This window comes from Salmo salar, chromosome ssa29 (genome assembly GCF_905237065.1).
Source record: "Salmo salar chromosome ssa29, Ssal_v3.1, whole genome shotgun sequence".
Taxonomy (NCBI): Eukaryota; Metazoa; Chordata; class Actinopteri; order Salmoniformes; family Salmonidae; genus Salmo; species Salmo salar.
This window is the reverse complement of record NC_059470.1, coordinates 18,902,842-18,921,373: the sequence shown is the minus strand read 5'-3', so window position 1 is coordinate 18,921,373 and position 18,532 is coordinate 18,902,842. Positions and strand designations below refer to the sequence as shown.

Sequence of the window (18,532 nt, the reverse complement as noted above, 5' to 3'; positions counted from 1 at the left end):
TCCACAGATTTTCTATGGGATTAAGGTCTGGAGACTGGCTAGGCCACTCCAGGACCTTAATGTGCTTCTTCTTGAGCTACTCCTTTGTTGCCTTGGCCGTGTGTTTTTGGGTCATTGTCATGCTGGAATACCCATCCACGACCCATTTTCAATGCCCTGGCTGAGGGAAGGAGGTTCTCACCCAAGATTTGACGGTACATGGCCCCGTCCATCGTCCCTTTGATGCGGTGAAGTTGTCCTGTCCCCTTAGCAGAAAAACACCCCCAAGGCATAATGTTTCCACCTCCATGTTTGACGATGGGGATGGTGTTCTTGGGGTCATAGGCAGCATTCCTCCTCCTCTAAACACGGCGAGTTGAGTTGATGCCAAAGAGCTCCATTTTGATCTCATCTGACCACAACACTTTCACCCAGTTGTCCTCTGAATCATTCAGATGTTCATTGGCAAACTTCATTTATATGTGCTTCTTGAGCAGGGGGACCTTGCGGGCACTGCAGGATTTTAGTCCTTCATGGCGTAGTGTGTTGTTACCAATTGTTTTCTTGGTGACTATGGTCCCAGCTGCCTTGAGATCATTGACAAGTTCCTCCCGTGTAGTTCTGGGCTGATTGACAGTTCTTTTGTGTTTCTTCCATTTGCGAATAATCGCGCCAACTGTTGTCACCTTCTCACCAAGCTGCTTGGCGATGGTCTTGTAGCCCGTTCCAGCCTTGTGTAGGTCTACAATCTTGTCCCAGACATCCTTGGAGAGCTCTTTGGTCTTGGCCATGGTGGAGAGTTTGGAATCTGATTGATTGATTGCTTCTGTGGACAGGTGTTTTTTATACAGGTAACAAACTGAGATTAGGAGCACTTCCTTTATGAGTGTGCTCCTAATCTCAGCTCGTTACCTGTATAAAAGACACCTGGGAGCCAGAAATATTTCGGATTGAAAGGGGGTCAAATACTTATTTCCCTCATTAAAATGCAAATCAATTTATAACATTTTTGACATGCGTTTTTCTGGATTTTTTTGTTGTTATTCTGTCTCTCACTGTTCCAATAAACCTACCATTAAAATTATAGACTGATCATTTCTTTGTCAGTGGGCAAATGTACAAAATCAGCAGGGGATCAAATGCTTTTTTCCTTCACTGTAGGTGTCTGGCTAGACTGTAAACTCTCCTTCCAGACTCACATTAAGCATCTCCAATCCAAAATTAAATCTAGAATCGGCTTCCTATTCCACAACAAAGCCTCCTTCACTCATGCTGCCAAACATACCCTCATTAAATTGACCATCCTAACAATCCTTGACTTCGGCGATGTCATTTACAAAATAGCGTCCAACACTCTACTCAGCAAATTTGATGTAGTCTATCACAGTGAGATCCGTTTTGTCATCAAAGCCCCATATACCACCCACCCCTGCAACCTGTATGCTCTCGTTGGCTGGCCCTCGCTACATATTCGTCGCCAAACCCACTGGCTCCAGGTCATCTATAAGTCTTTGCTAGGTAAAGATCCTTCTTATCTCAGCTCACTCGTCACCATAGCAACACCCACCCGTAGCACGTGCTCCAGCAGGTATATTTCAGTGGTCATCCCCAAAGCCAACACCCCCTTTGGCCGCCTTTCCTTCCATTTCTCTGCTACCAATGACTGGAACGAATTGCAAAAATCACTGAAGTTGAAGACTTATATCTCCCTCACTAACTTTAAGCGTCAGCTGTCAGAACAGCTAACCGATCGCTGCAGCTGTACACAGCCCATCTGTAAATAGCCCATCCAACCAACTACCTACCTCATCCTCATATTATTTGTTTTCGTGCTCTTTTGCACACCAGTATTTCTACTTGCACATCCTCATCTGCACATATATCACTCCAGTGTAAATTGCTAAATTGACATTACTTCGCCACTTTTGGCCTATTTATTGCCTTACCTCCTTACTTCATTTGCACACACTGTGTATAGATTTTCAATTGCACACACTGTACGTTTGTTTATCTGATGTGTAACTCTGTGTGGTTGTGTTTGTTGCACTGCTTTGCTTTATCTTGGCGAGGTCGCAGTTGTAAATGAGAACTTGTTCTCAACTGGCCTACCTGCTTAAATAAAGGTGAAATAAAAAAATAAAAAAATAAAGGTTACATTTAAAAAACTTTTTTTTTAAATCAAACTATGTTCTTTACATGCTTACTGACAAACGCAACATAAAGTGTGAGAATGAAAGAAATACACTGCAGGCTGTAGTGATGTTGACATGCAATCAATTACCACACAGTAAGAATCTTTGTGGACTCCATTTAATCACATATGTTATGATTATACGTTGCACAATCACACATAATGATGAGGAAGGTACAAAGGCATGACATTGTGGCGAACAACAGAGCATATCCCACGTGCTGCAAACACACCTGTGTTCTCATTCTAGTAGCCTGTCATACCAGGTCATATTTTGAGAAAACCATCACAAAAATACAAAAAAAGTCTGTTAGTGTTAGAAAGAGATTGTGCTGGTATCATTATGATATTCAGGACACTTATTTCATAAATAACCCTATTCTGAAATATAATTTGGGCGGATTGACACCGGTACGCAAGGCCCCCAGCCAATGAAAGGACACTATGCGATGGACACGCCTTGAGTGTTTTAAACAGTGGGTCAACGCTCGTGTCCCATACATACTGTCATGTGTACCTGCTAGCCCGTTGCAAATTAGACTGCTGAGTTTGAATCACAGCACAAGTCGCTTCGAGCCCAGAGGTTTTTCCTCCATCGTAAGAAGTGTGATAAGGGAGGACGCAGGAGGGGATGAGCGACAGGTTTGTGGTTGTCCCTGTCGGTCAGGGCAACGAGCAGTGCTCTGAAAGCAAAGGCGCAGAAGGCTACTCCATAGAACCGCAAGACGCTGTTCCTGTCCTCGAGTACAGTAGGGAGCCCAACAGATACGGTAAAATGTTACCCGTCTCCTACTCAAGCCGTTATTATCCACTCGGGATTAGCTATGTATTTCACTACGGGTTGTTTATGCTTATCTAACCCTGTGGTTTGTATAGAACTTTATGTATGTTACTTCCCATTCATTAGGAACGAGCTGAAATGAGCGACAGCTGTATTATATGCACGTACATAGGGCCTACATTTTAAACACATATTCATGTTTGCGATCTTTTGTGAGTGATCGTAATTAAATAATTCCCTAGCTAACGTTAATTAACCTACTTCTCCATTACATTCACAGCTGTTTTTCCTACATTCGTTATTCTGTTCTGCAGCTATTTTGCACAACTGTAATAATTGATGATGATAGTCATGTTTAATAATTTTGCAATTATGTATAAGCTTGTCTTTTTAAAGCTGTTTGTGTCCCTCCTACCACCAGTCGGGTGTTGCATGGCAACAGGTTGCAGTGAAAGTGCACTCCTCTAAAATTAGGCTGAATTGTCAAGCAAGCATCACCAGGGATAACCAATTAAAGAATAGATAATTTACAACTTTACCCCATTTCAACCAATAGTTGTCCACCTGAATATAGGAAGGTGCGCTATCAGTGAGATTCTGAATGACATACTTCATGAGGATGTTCTAGCAAATAAACAACATTGCTAGTTTAATTTTGGGAAGCTATGCAAGGCCTGAGTAGACTCTCCACTATTTCTGAATATAGAATCGAAAGCAGTCGGCTCTGTATTTTAATTGGCTTTTCTTAGTGTGGTTGTGATCGCACAAGACTGTATAGATTTATTGCATCATGAAAAACATTCTTATTGAGCTGTTATTATTAAAAGGGCAAATGCAAATTGTGATATGCAATGTCAAGAGAGAGTTAGCTCCAAAACAAGTACATTTGACAGAGAGAGAGAGCGAGAGAACGAGCGAGCATGTGCACGCAGTGCATTATTGTGTTTGTGTATGTGTTTCAGTGAGAGAAGCACATTTACTATTTACAATAGTTATCTCAGCTCAGATTCTCCAATTCTCCTGGGTTTGGAATCTGTTTCCTCTATCTCCTTACTTCCACTAACTTGATATTTTAATACATACACTAGACAACGTATAGAATTTGTGTGTATATATAAATCATTGGTAATTTCCATGTAAAAAGAGCCATTAGCTCCAACGTAAAGTTTAGAGGAGCATATCACATTTGGTGTCAAGTGAAAGCTAAGAATCAATATTTTTCGCAAATGAACGAATAGATACGTTTTTCAACTATTTTCCATCCTAAAATTAGGAATAAGCCAAAGCTTTGATTTCTTGTCACAAAGATGGAAAAAGGGATCTTAAAAAACATCTACTAGAAAAGGTATTAGAAATCCAACACATTATGTTGAGGTAAAGGCCCCTGCCAATATCAACATTTATATTTCGTTTTGCAGAAATTGTTTGCCTTGTGTAAGACACATTGCCTAGTGTCTTGTCATTCTGTTACCAAAACCCCACATATCTTTAAGTTATTTTCTAATTTCTCTCCCCCATGAGGGAGGATTGTGAAAGTTCACAGAAGTAACAAGTAAAGGTACATTTACCAATTAGTTAGTGTTTTTACTCATAATAATTGTGTTTATGGGTATCTACCAGCATGCTAGTTAGCATTGGCATACAAAACGACCTCTAACTTCCTTCATCCTGGATGCAGAGACATAAAAATGATATCCTAAATTTCATCTGACTCTGGTGAAGTACTTAAAGGGCATAATTGCCCAAGTCCTGAAGTATCCCTTTAAGTGATTAAAACGCATCACTCTGTTACCAAATCGGCAGACGCGATCATAGTAGTTACAAACCACAGTTGCAGTAGAGCTCAGAGTATAGTAAAGAGTCAAGTTGAGTTCATACAGTAAAGTAGAGCACACTTGAGTAGAATACAGTATTATGAAATGTACTGAACTATACTCTACTGTGCTGTACTGTACTCTACTCTACTGTGCTGTAATGTCCAAACTTGTGAAACATGGATGTCTATGATTGGTACAGATTTGGTCCGGTCTTGACCAACCAAATTTGATCTTGTTTGTTTTAATTTATTTAACCAGGCAAGTCAATTAAGAACAAATTATTATTTACAATGACGGCTTAGCAAAAGGCCTTCTGTGGGGACGGGGGGCTGGGATTAAAAATATATTTTGTAGGACAAAACATCACGACAAGAGACAACACTACATAAAGAGAGACCTAAAACAACAAATGGCAACATCTCAACAGAACTCAACCTGACAACACAACATGGCAGCAACTCAACTTGACAACAAAACATGGTATCAACACATGACAACTCAACATGGCAGCAACTCAAACATTGTTAGGGACAGACAACAAGAAGGACAAAATGGTAGAGACCAAAACGCATCACGCGAAACATTTGGATCACTACTGGCTGTAAGCGAACGAGTGATGCGCGTTTGTGGCTACACTGGCTTTTTTCCAAGGCTCAGCCTGTCATTCAAATTACAACAGAATGCAGCACGTGGCTGAAGAGAGAAGAGACAACTAATTTGCTAGTTACAGAATCAGTGCGCGCTATGGAAAGACAGCAGTAGTGTGCAAAGGCAGTTTGCCAGTTACAGCAGCACGTCCCTGAATGATAACAGAGATGGGTGAGAAGCCTGACCACGGAGATGGGGTGAGAAGGTGATGAAGCGTACTTCATGAGCTGTAACTGAAAAACAACTGGCATTTGGAAAGTTTGAGTTGAGGGAGAAATTGTGATGGAACAAGTATTGTTAGCATTGTTAAAACCTGTTGAGGACAGACGTTCCGCTGTTGAGGACAGTACATAGACAAACAATAACCACACAGCCATTTTCCAAGCAAGGAGATGTCACAGAAACCCAAAATACAGCTAAAATGAAGCACTAATCTTTGACGATCTTCATCAGATGACACTCCTAGGACATCATGTTACACAATACATGCATGTTTTGTTCGATCAAGTTCATATTTATATCCAAAAACAGCATTTTACATTGGCGCGTGATGTTCAGAAAATGTATTCCCACCAAAACGTCCGGTGAATGAGCACATCAATTTACAAAAATACTCATCATAAACGCTGACAAAATATATAACAATTATTTAAAGAATTATAGATACACTACTCCTTGGTGCAACCGCTGTGTCAGATTTCAAAATAACTTTACGGAGAAAGCACATTGTTCAATATTCTGAGTACATAGCTCAACCATCAATGCAAGCTATACAGCTACCCGCCAAGTTCTGGCATCAACAAAACTCTGAATTAGTGTTATAAATCATTCCTTACCTTTGCTGATCTTCGGCGGAATGCACTCCGAGGACTCCTACTTTCACAAGAAATGTTGTTTTTGTTCGAAATACTCCATATTTATGTCCAAATACCTCCGTTTTGTTCGTGCTTTCAGATCACTATCCAAAGGCATAATGCGCGAGCGTAATTCGAGACACGAAAAGTCAAAATGTTCCATTACCGTTCGTAGAAACATGTCAAACGTTGTTTAGATTCAATCATTAGGGTATTTTTAACATACAAATGCGATAATATTCCAACCGGACAATAGCGTATTCATTCCAGGAGAAAAAGAAGGAACGGCGCGCTCACGCATAACCAAGCCCTTTGTCCAAAGGCAGTCCAATCATTGACTGAGCTACTATTCTCTGCCCAGTAACAGGAGAAGGATGAAAAAACTTTCTAAAGGCTGTTGACAGCCAATGGAAGCCTTAGGAAGTGCAACGTGACCCCACAGACACTGTAGTTTTGATAGGGATTCAAAAGAAGAACTACAATTCTCAGATTTCCCACTTCCTGGTTGGATTTTTCTCAGGTTTCTGCCTGCCATATGAGTTCTGTTATACTCACAGACATCATTCAAACAGTTTTAGAAACTTCAGAGTGTTTTCTATCCAAATCTACCAATAATATGCATATTCCGAGTAGTAGGCAGTTTAATTTAGGTACGTTTTTCATCCGGCCGTGAAAATACTGCCCCCTATACCTTAACAGGATTTATTAAACAAATGGATTCAGGGATAAAGTGTAGCTGGAGCTGGGCCTGGCTTAAACTGGATGCCACTATAGAGTTGAAAGAAACGCCACACAATTTCTCGCTTTCAATACAGTGGGTAAAAAGGGGTATGCCAGGTGTACTCTGCCTGAAAGAGATCAATTATGCCAACAAAGGGTATCATGCTCTGCTGGCACAATGTAGAACAGATGTCCACAGGCAGAAAGTGTGCAATGTAATAACGTGCAGTGTAGCCCAAAGATATTGCTTTTGTTGTGTTGAACTTGACAGTTAATCCCCCCTCACTGACACAAAGTTTATTACATTTTTTTACTCAGTGAACATTATTTTTGCGCAAATGGAGCCTTGATTGATGTCTACTATAATGGCCACTATATTAGAACACAAATAGAATACCTGTTTGTTTCATTCTATCTCTACATTAATAAGATGTTGTTTTTTTTCCCCAAGTGCAGTATGAAGATGTGTTTGTGTGGTCACAAGCGTTCTATTATAAAGGCTGTCATGGCTAACTGCAATATTAGTGTATTGTTTTTTTCTCAAGACTTGAGTGTCATTTTCAGTAAAGTCTAGGCAACAAATAACATTGGATTGCTTTCCTTACATTTTTTTAGCTGTGAGTTAGGTTCACATTAACCACTTTTTATTTTACACACAGAGACTGATCATGTAGATCATATTCTTTGTTGTTTAATTAGTTAAAACATGCATTTCCCCCTAGCACCTTTTTGGGCCCTCGCCAGTTTGCATCCCTGGTCAGTAAGAGTGTCCATGATTAAGTCTTTTAAGGAAGAGATGGAGATAAAACTGTCCAGTTTGGGTGTTTTTTGCAGCTCGTTCCAGTCGCTAGCTGCAGCGAACTGAAAAGAGGAGCGACCCAGGGATGTGTGCGCTTTGGGGACATAACATAATGTGACTGGCAGAACGGGTGTTGTATGTGGAGGATGAGGGCTGCAGTAGGTATCTCAGATAGGGGGGCGTGAGGCCTGAGAGGTTTTTGTAAATAAGCATCAACCAGTGGGTCTTGCGCCGGGTATACAGAGATGACCAGTTTACAGAGGAGTATAGAGTGCAGTGATGTGTCCTATAAGGAGCATTGGTGGCAAATCTGATGGCCGATTGGTAAAGAACATCAAGCCGCTAGAGAGCACCCTGACCTGCCGCTCTATAAATTATGTCTCCATAATCTAGCATGGGTAGGATGGTCATCTGAATCAGGGTTAGTTTGGCAGCTGTGTCAAAAGAGGAAACCAAGTCTAGATTTAACTTTTGCCTAAAGCTTTGATATGTGCTTAGAGAAGGACGGTGTGTGTACCATCTAGCCATACTCCCAAGTACTTGTATGAGTTGACTACCCCAAGCTCTAAACCCTCCGAGGTAGTTTGGGAGACGAGCTCATTAGAATAATAGCCAGTGTGTAGAATAATAGGAGAATATTTCATTTTTCTACCTTTGTGTATCTATTCAGGATATATCACCACAAAGATATACAGTATGTTCATAATTATGCATTAATGTTTAGTACAGATCAATGACTCATGTCATTCTGTTACTGTTATTCCGTAGTTCAATAACCGAAATAGATTATTTCAAACTCAAGGTGTCACATAAAAGACTGAGGGAGATTTTACTGTCATTCTGGTACCAAACGTTGTATCTGCACTGTTCCTGAAGTAAATATGTTTGAGTAACATTTTCAGTGGCAATTGTTAAAAGTAGACTAATGCATATACAGTGGGGGGAAAAAAGTATTTGATCCCCTGCTGATTTTGTACGTTTGCCCACTGACAAAGAAATTATCAGTCTATAATTTTAATGGTAGGTTTATTTGAACAGTGAGAGACAGAATAACAACAAAAGAATCCAGAAAAACGCATGTCAAAATGTTATAAATTGATTTGCATTTTAATGAGGGGAAATAAGTATTTGACCCCCTTCTCAATCAGAAAGATTTCTGGCTCCCAGGTGTCTTTTATACAGGTAACGAGCTGAGATTAGGAGCACACTCTTAAACGGAGTGCTCCTAACCGCAGCTTGTTACCTGTATAAAAGACACCTGTCCACAGAAGCAATCAATCAATCAGATTCCAAACTCTCCACCATGGCCAAGACCAAAGAGCTCTCCAAGGATGTCAGGGACAAGATTGTAGACCTACACAAGGCTGGAATGGGCTACAACACCATCGCCAAGCAGCTTGGTGAGAAGGTGACAACATTTGGTGTGATTATTCGCAAATGGAAGAAACACAAAAGAACTGTCAATCTCCCTCGGCCTGGGGCTCCATGCAAGATCTCACCTCGTGGAGTTGCAATGAGCATGAGAACGGTGAGGAATCAGCCCAGAACTACACGGGAGGATCTTGTCAATGATCTCAAGGCAGCTGGGACCATAGTCACCAAGAAAACAATTGGTAACACACTATGCCGTGAAGGACTGAAATCCTGCAGCGCCCGCAAGGTTCCCCTGCTCAATAATACATATTCATGCCCGTATAAGGTTTGCCAATGAACATCTGAATGATTCAGAGGACAACTGGGTGAAAGTGTTGTGGTCAGATGAGACCAAAATGGAGCTCTTTGGCATCAACTCAACTCGCCATGTTTGGAGGAGGAGGAATGCTGCCTATGACCCCAAGAACACCATCTCCACCAAACATGGAGGTGGAAACATTATGCTTTGGGGGTGTTTTTCTGCTAAGGGGACAGGACAACTTCACCGCATCATTTGACGGGGCCATGTACTGTCAAATCTTGGGTGAGAACCTCCTTCCCTCAGCCAGGGTATTGAAAATGGGTCGTGGATGGGTATTCCACCATGACAATGACCCAAAACACACGGCCAAGGCAACAAAGGAGTGGCTCAAGAAGAAGCACATTAAGGTCCTGGAGTGGCCTAGCCAGTCTCCAGACCTTAATCCCATAGAAAATCTGTGGAGGGAGCTGAATGTTCGAGTTGCCAAACGTCAGCCTCGAAACCTTAATGACTTGGAGAAGATCTGCAAAGAGGAGTGGGACAAAATCCCTCCTGAGATGTGTGCAAACTTGGTGGCCAACTACAAGAAACGTCTGACCTCTGTGATTGCCAACAAGGGTTTTGCCACCAAGTACTAAGTCATGTTTTGCAGAGGGGTCAAATACTTATTTCCCTCATTAAAATGCAAATCAATTTATAACATTTTTGACATGTGTTTTTCTGGATTTTTTGTTGTTATTCTGTCTCTCACTGTTCATATAAACCTACCACTAAAATTATAGACTGATCATTTCTTTGTCATTGGGCAAAGCAGGGGATCAAATACTATTTTTCCCCCACTGTAGCTGTATGGTTTGTTCAACTTTGCAATCAATGTTTTTTGCCTGGCATGCATTTTAAAGTGAAAAGGTCTCGGTGTTACTGTGCAATTGCCCAGTACTTTTTCAGCTTTTTTTCCTGAGCACTCAAGAAACGCTGCCACCATACTTAAAAAAAACTTTCCAGGGCTGTTTCTTAGTCCTTAGACATTGGAGTTTGGAAATAGAGAAACTAGGTGACTACTAAATGTCAAAGATAATAGGTGACTACAAAATGTCAAAGATAATGTTTTAACATCTCTCTTGAGCCCTATCTAATGTGGTGTTAAATGTGCTTTGACCAGCAGTTATGGCAGATTTCTAGCAGTTATCCATAGACTTCATTCATAGAGCTTCTTTAATAAGGATTTCAATTAATATCTGCAATAGATGGATTTTAAATGGAATTAACCATTAATCTCAACCATGCTGCTCTCCCATTGAACACTGCACATTTGGGATTGGGAGAGACTATAAATAGGGTACATCCTCCAGATGTCAGGGACACCAGAGATTACAAAGGGATTGCTGAGGACACCGTCGTCTGGATGGAGTGCTCAGCTCTTACTGATGGCTCAACACAGTCACTGTCATTAGACACATACTGTGTTGAGTCACTTGTTTCACAGAGCCTCCTGTAATTTAGCCTATACATACAGTTGGCCCTGTCCATGGAGAGAGAGACCGGTCTTGAGTGTTTTGAAATGGAATAAACCTGTTTTTCCACAGCCTGCAATCTGTAATCTTCGCAAGGGGAAATCAATGTGAGGCCACACATCTCTGTCAGCTGATTGTTTGGTTATTGCTATTTGGAATCCTTGGGATGACTCTTCCCTAAACCTTAACCCCTAACCTTAACCATAACTCTTACCTAAGTCTTAACGGTTTTTAATGTCAACTTCAATGGGGCAACGTCAGATTTGGGACATTTCTAGGTGACACAGACCTTCCAGTAATATGTAGACTGTAATAGAGGAAGCCTAACTAACATTTACTGGGTTGATTGGTCTGGTGTCTCATTTCGTGTCAATTTAATTGTCTGGACTAGAGCCCTTTTCAGCTTTGGCCTGATTTTATGAGTCTTGTTCTCAACATGTAAAAATGTCATGCAAATGTTGCCAACAAACAGAACCAAAGAGCTTTTTTATTTATCCATTAAACCTGTGGAAAATTTGACTTGGGATAAAACTCATATGCCAGCATAGATTTGTTTTTCAAATGAAATATGAATGCTTCTGAATTATGGCTGGTCCGCCTGGCAGTTATGCCTACTGCCGTTTTTCTTCTGTCATTTTTTCCGGGGAATTGTATTGAGTTTTATAGCTGCGTAATATACACCATAGCAATAGTTTGTTTCCATTGAATTATTGCAGGGTTCCATTTCATTTATTAGCTTTCCTCATTTTCCACCACGATGTGAATGGAGCAGATATACATATAAAAGCATTCCTATTGGCTAGCTTGTGAAGGAAGGTACAGTACCTTGGCCTCCAGTGCCATACACTGGTGGTGGGATTCTTCTCGTGGCCAGAGAGGGGCAGCAGTGTGCCACCATTCATCTCAAATCCTGCTCTGGTCCTGTTTACTCTTGAGGAAAGGGGGTGGCTAAAACCTCCAGCACAACGTTACATGGAAGATTTGTTTTGAAATGGAGAACCACCTCTGTCTGTACAATATGAGTCAGCTTTGTTATGTTATGTTCTTATGGAGCTGCTGTCAGGCGCACTGTAGCAGATTACAGCCGAGGGCTTATTTGCTGTCACAACAACTCCCTTGTACTGTCTGTTTGGGTTTCAGATCTCAGCGCAGGGACCTCTTCCCCAATATCAAAAGGGTAACTGACTTGGCCTGTAATCGTCTCAATGGGCAGGAAGGAAGTGTAAATAAACATTGAGAAAACGGAGTCTGTAGACATGGCCCACTGTCCTTGGGCTGTACTTTGACGTGGAACCATTAGAAACCATTAGAAACCCTATCTCTCTGTATTTCTGATGTTTCCCCATCGCTCGATATTCCATATTCCGGCCAGGGCAAGCAATATGATGCAATCTGCTCTGCTAGGAATGGGCGATAGATAGTATTTTTAGATCTTACTCTGAAAGGTAGTAACCTTCTCTTGAAGTCCCATCCCCTACATCCTTCCCCTCCATTCAATGCATTGCCTTCCAGCTTCAATTTATATTTGGTATGCTGTTTATATAGCCTATATACCACCTACTTAATCATCACTTTGACCACAGGAGGTTGGTGACACCTTAATTGGGGAGAGCGGGCTCATGGTAATGGCTGGAGCGGAATTGGTGGAATGGTGTTAAATATATCAAACACATGGTTTCCAGGTGTTTGGTGACATTCCATTCGCTCCCTTCCAGCCATTCTCCCCTCAGCAGCCTCCTGGGAATTTGACATCAATAGAATCTATGGAAATGTTACCAGAGCGCAGGAGAAATTCATAGTTCAACTCAAATACATGTCAGAGTAATAGCTTCTCATGCTGCCCTGCCTATTTAAAGGAGACACAGGTGCTGTATAGGTTATTGGTAATACACAAGGAATAACAATACCTTAAGGAACAGACCTTGGAGTTACTTGTTGACCTACATTGGACGGTATGCTGTGACCTCAACACATTAATCTGTGACACTGTTTAACCCTTTGGTGACCTTTGACCCCGTTGGCCACATAGCCCTGTTCGGTTGTTTCCAACAATGTCGTAGATTGTTTGTTTAGAACGAGAAGGCCCGCACACTGTTAAAGCTCCCAATTCACCGCTTTATTTACAACGTTTCGATTCGAAACGGATCTTCGTCAGGTCAAAGGCACTGAGTGTTCACATCCCAAAATATATGCATTTCACCTCACATGACCATTGTGGACATGATGCATGGTGGGTGCAAAAAAACATTTGTATACCTCTAATAATTAAATAACTGTCACGCCCTGATCTGTTTCACCTGTCCTTGTGATTGTCTCCACCCCCTCCAGGTGTTGCTTATTTTCCCCAGTGTATTTATCCCTGTGTTTCCTGTCTCTCTGTGCCAGTTTGTCTTGTATGTTTCTAAGTCAACCAGCATTTTTCCCGTTCTCCTGCTTTTTGCATTCTCCTTTTTCAAGTCTTCCTGGTTTTGACCCTTGCCTGTTTCTGGACTTTGTACCCGCCTGCCTGACCATTCTGCCTGCCTTGACAACGAGCCTGTCTGCCACTCTGTACCTCCTGGACTCTGACCTGGTTTTGACCTTTTTGCCTGTCCACGACCATTCTCTTGCCTACCCCTTTGGATTAATAAACATTGTAAGACTCCAACCATCTGCCTCCTGTGTCTGCATTTGGGTCTCGCCTTGTGCCTTGATATAACAATGAGATGGGTGGATGTGATGGTTCCAGAAAATAAGATATATTTACAAAATGACCAAGTGGGTAACCTGGAAGTCAAGACAAATCAAAGTAAATTAACATTCAGGTTAGAAATGGTCTGATATCAAACTCTTGGTTCAGACCTGTAGGATACATGTGAATCCAATACTATTATCTTCTCAATAATAGATTATCAATATCTCCACCTCTCCTAGGAGTCTTAACATGTTCCATGCCAATGAATCTCAAACAGCTAATGTTGTGACGAGCCTCCATGAAATGCGCAGCCACAGGGTTTCTCTGGTCAAGGGTCCTGATATTACTCCTGTGTTCTGCTATCCTTGTTTTCAGAGCAATTTTTGTTTTTCCTACATAGCATAGACCACAAATACACTTGATCAGGTATATCACATTTTGTGGTTCACGTAATGATGCCCTTAATCTTCATGGCCTTGCCCGTAATAGGGTGATTGAACATTACATTCGTTCGTGAAGTTACTCTGGGTACATCCGCCACATCTATAGTTACCATAGATTTGTCTGTTTCCCAGGTATTTTCCAATATCCCCCCGATTGCCTATCCTTACCCTCCAACCACACTGGAATGACTTCAGAATGCGAAGAGGGATTCTCTCCGTACACAAGTCAAATCCTTCATGATTAGACATTCCTCTAGTCTCTCTCTAAGATGGATCATCTATGATCTCCCTCTCTGCCCCTCAGGCTGTGGCACACTGGCAGAGTGTGCAACTCTGGATCTCTGGAGCGTTTTACATTAAGGCAGCCTTCGGTAGTCTGCATGCTACAGTCAATTCTCGAGTCCTCAATAGCACGGGATTCCTTGAAAATAGGATTTGCTTTCTCAGCATTATCAGACCAACTGATATGGATGAACATGTCTATGCATGTGACCTTTCTGTACTGGTGTAAAACACTTGTGAGATGTGGACAAAAGAAACCGAGCAAAGCGTTGGTTAGCTTCTGCACGTCTCCATCCTCTAGGCGATCTAAAGCACTGCTGAGGCCTATTCTCTTTTACTGCGTGAGTGACTGAAGAATCTTCCCGGAAGAGGAGGAATATTATCCTGTCCTGGCCACCCCTGTCGGCGCCTGCCTCACTGCCTGCTTAATGCAATTTGCAGTCACTGATTCCCAGAACATGTATCGGACACGACAGACAAGTGCAACTGTTTGTGCACGTCAACTCGCAAGTGTGAAGAGTACATAAGCTGAACAGATCAATGTTCAGTCGACAGGACATTTTCAGGGTATTCTACATGCTGGGACTAAAGACAGAAAAACGGCATTACCTGCACATACTCAGTTTTATAACAAGCAATTGGAAGTAGAACCATGGACAGATTCACTTTCTTGCCACTGTTGGCTAGTCAAATGCAACAGAGCACCACTTGAACTGAAGAAACACACTGACCCCGAGCAGTCAATGTGTACGTAACTACAGTAGCCTTTGTTTTCTGAAACGGACATGGGCTGCTGCTTCATATGCAAGTGAGAGTGCTGCTCTCGTAACATCTATTCTCTGGACTTCCAGAGGAGGCACCCCTCTCTGACTTCCAGGATTCAGAGCCAGTTTGATCCTCCTGAACATTGGTGATATTCTGAGGAAGGATTCCAGTTGTGTTTTGACTCTGCTGTGAGAGAACAGACCAGATGTGTCCTTGTTGCCAGAACTCTCTATCAGCCTCCTTTGGGACTGAAACTGGCCTAGGGCTGTTATTTTACCTGCCGAGGGAAGGGCTGTTAAAATACTAGAATGATTTAACAGTAATGCAATACTTTTCTGTGGTAATTTATGTGAAGTGAGAGTTCCCATGGCTTTACACACAGGAATGCTGTAGACAGTGGAGTCACATGGTCACACTATCTAAACCTCTCCAAGCCAGGCGCCATGGGGGAAGAGTGTGTCCCTCCATCGCTGCCTGAAGGGGCTGTCTGGGAGGCATCGCTAACCCTTCTTAATCACACTGGAGAGATAAGCAGGACGATCACAGTTTCACCAGCGGCTACCCCTCTCACTGGGGCTGATAACCCCACATAGGCTCTTATTCCAAACCCCCCTCCTCCTCTTTGTGTGTCCGTGACACAGCCCAGCTCTCTCTGTGAGGGTGTGTGGTTTAGATGACCAAGGAGAGGAAGTAATGTCACCCCACCCCCGTCAGTGTAACTCCATTATCAATGCTGTCTGCTTCCCTTTTCTGTGCTCTCACACAGACAGTACTGTGTTGTGGAGTGAGTGAAATACAGCTGACCCCAGGGAGATTGAGACGTTACGCTGTTTGTCGAGCCGAGCCTTCCTCTACAGGCGTTTCCGTATTTGGAGAGGGAGGGCTGGTCACATTGGGCACCCGGTATCGAAGCGATAGGGGCAAAAAACGGAGAACTTCCAACCAACGGCAGAGCACGAGCCCAGAGGGACAGAGAGGGAGGGAGATACCTAGAATAAAAACAAAGCAAACAACTGAACAGAGAAGGCGAGAAGCAGAACCAACAAGGAGAGAGAGATAAGAGAAGGACAGGCAAAACGCTGAGAGGCACATGGTGTGAAAATGCCTACAAACTTCACAGTGGTTCCTGTGAAGGATGGCAGGAAGTCCCGTGAGGACGATGATGAGGACGACAACAATGTTTTCAGAGAGGAAGACGAGGATGCCCCCTTCCCAGGTGAGAGAAGGATTTTGGGGGCTTTTGCTCTCAACACAACTCACCCCCTCCACCCTGCAAGGGAGATGAGCACATTTACTTCAATGGGCTAGAGTATCTGTTGCTAAGTTGCGGCTGAGCATGACTCTGTAGTTGTGTTTTGTCGTATCAGGTGTATACAGTATATTGGATGAACATGGTAGTGTTATCAGATACAGGTATCGGATCACGTATATTGGAAAGTGATGGTTGATAAGGGAAAGGTTGAAGCGCATCACTTTCTTGACCCTAATAAAGAAGTGGCCAGGTCATTTTAGGGATAGAATGGCTATACATTTGGGCTGAGCTGGGTTTTTGTTAGGTGTCACGACTCCCACTTATCCTCTCTCTCTCTCTCGTTCTCGTTGTCTTTCTCTCTCGGATCCACTTTTACAGTGCTACGCTACCACACTTCTTCGTCTCATTGTTCCCTTCCCTCAGTCTCTCCACAGTCACGTTTGGCAGAAATAATTAGCCGTAGCATCCAGAGGCATAATAAGACGCAAGTGTCTTTTTGTTCTATTAGCATACTGCTAGAAACTACTATGTGTTGCTACTATACAGCTTACCACAGGGATGCCACTTGGTCTTCTGTAGCTCAGTTGGTAGAGCATGTAAAATGTATGCATGCGTGACTCAGTCGCTTTGGATAAAAGCATCTGCTAAATGACTTTATTATTATGCTGTTCCACTGCATCATCTTTCCCGTGTTCAACACCAGAACCAACTCTTAATTACAAGCCTTAACAAGGGAAGGTCATTAAGTTTAACTTCCCACAAGTCTGTGCTAACGAACTGCACAGAGCCCCCATTGTTGTGCCAAACAGTTGTTACTGTTTTACTTTTCCTACTGTTTCACAAGGCGAAGGCCAATCAGGGTCCTCCTCCTAATTTCCATCGCGACGCACAATTACGGCCGCCCACTGTGTGAGATTCTACAGACTGGGAAGAAGTAGTGTCCATTTATGGTGGGTTATTTAAGCCGTCTGTCTGTTGGGAAGGGGTTTGGGAACGGGTTTGAAACCCATGCATTGATGTTGACTCTCAGACTGCGAGAAAGCGAGAGTCAGATAGCAGCCAGTGTTATTGATTGGTCTAGTTGTTGGCTAATGGGTCTGGTTTCTGCTTTGTAGTGCATATAACACTCACTCCCCTTAATAACAATACTAGACGTTGGTTAGATCAAGATGAAAAACATGGGGAAATTTGAGACAATCATGACCTCTTCTTCAGGTGTTTGTGTGTCTATTGTCTTTCCCCAATATTTTGTGCTCACATCCCGAGCAGATATTTCGGGAAGGCAAGCAACACCTCTGTCTGCCTGTCTGTCTCTTTCCGCCTCTCCCTCATTCTTTAGGAGTATTTAAACTGGAACTGAACACAAAGCTGACATCTGTGTCAAATTATTCCTGAGCTCAAGGAGAAAAAACCATTGAATAACAGGGTACAAGTAAACCATTTCAGATGTAGCATGCACTTATGCATTGCATTCAAAGGTTTACGAAGCTAAAGCCATCGTGCTTTTAGCATATTGCACTAGCCAGCCAAACTAAACAGCTGGGCTAGTTCCATTGGCCTTGGCTTGGAAAAGACAGTCCTTTCTATATACAGGCATCTTTTGTGGTTTGGTTAAAACAGAATTTTGAGCTGAGCTAAATTTAGTTCTCCCCAAATGAGAAGCAGTGCCTTTTCATGTTTGTCCAATTTAGAATTTACATTGACCAAAATAATCCGTGCTGATGGCATGTTTGCTCAGTGGACGTGAAAAACAATGCAGTTGGATGATTGTAACATTAGGTTGCAGCTAGCTGATTTACCATGCTTGTGTATGGCCTTCCTTGACATGGATTGGCTATAACCTACCAGTATGGACACAGTCACTGTACAGAGCAGGTGAAACATTCTGTAATGCAAAAACAGTTGGCACAGTGTTCAATCTGCTGTGTATCTCTGCAGGCATGTGCTTCCTGTTTTTTTTTTCACAGGTCTGGTATAGTTTAAATCCAGGCTACCTCGCCAGACTGTCTGTTGCAGAGGTGGTGTTGTTAACTCTAGCAGTACTCATGCTATGTAGTTGTGCAGTAACCGTTACCGATTGATAAGCATGCAGCCAGAGTCACACTGTCTGTCTAAAGTCCTGTGTAGTACAGTATCCC

The 18,532-nt window shown here is 42.4% G+C and overlaps 1 protein-coding gene across 5 annotated transcripts in view; it reads left to right on the top strand.

Annotated features, from left to right (window-relative positions):
• Positions 1 to 2,664: 2,664 nt before the first annotated feature.
• The window catches only part of slc12a7b (solute carrier family 12 member 7b), a 70,869-nt gene continuing 55,001 nt past the window's right edge, over positions 2,665 to 18,532 (top strand). For 2 of the 5 annotated variants that reach the window (XM_014181115.2, XM_014181114.2), the window contains exon 1: positions 2,665 to 2,940. In XM_014181115.2, the coding sequence (XP_014036590.2) occupies positions 2,802 to 2,940 (139 nt within the window). In that variant the 5' untranslated portion in view covers positions 2,665 to 2,801. Of the gene's footprint in view, positions 2,941 to 15,871; positions 16,359 to 18,532 lie in introns of those variants that run through there. The other 3 variants (XM_014181120.2, XM_014181119.2, XM_014181116.2) reach the window with 2 other exon arrangements.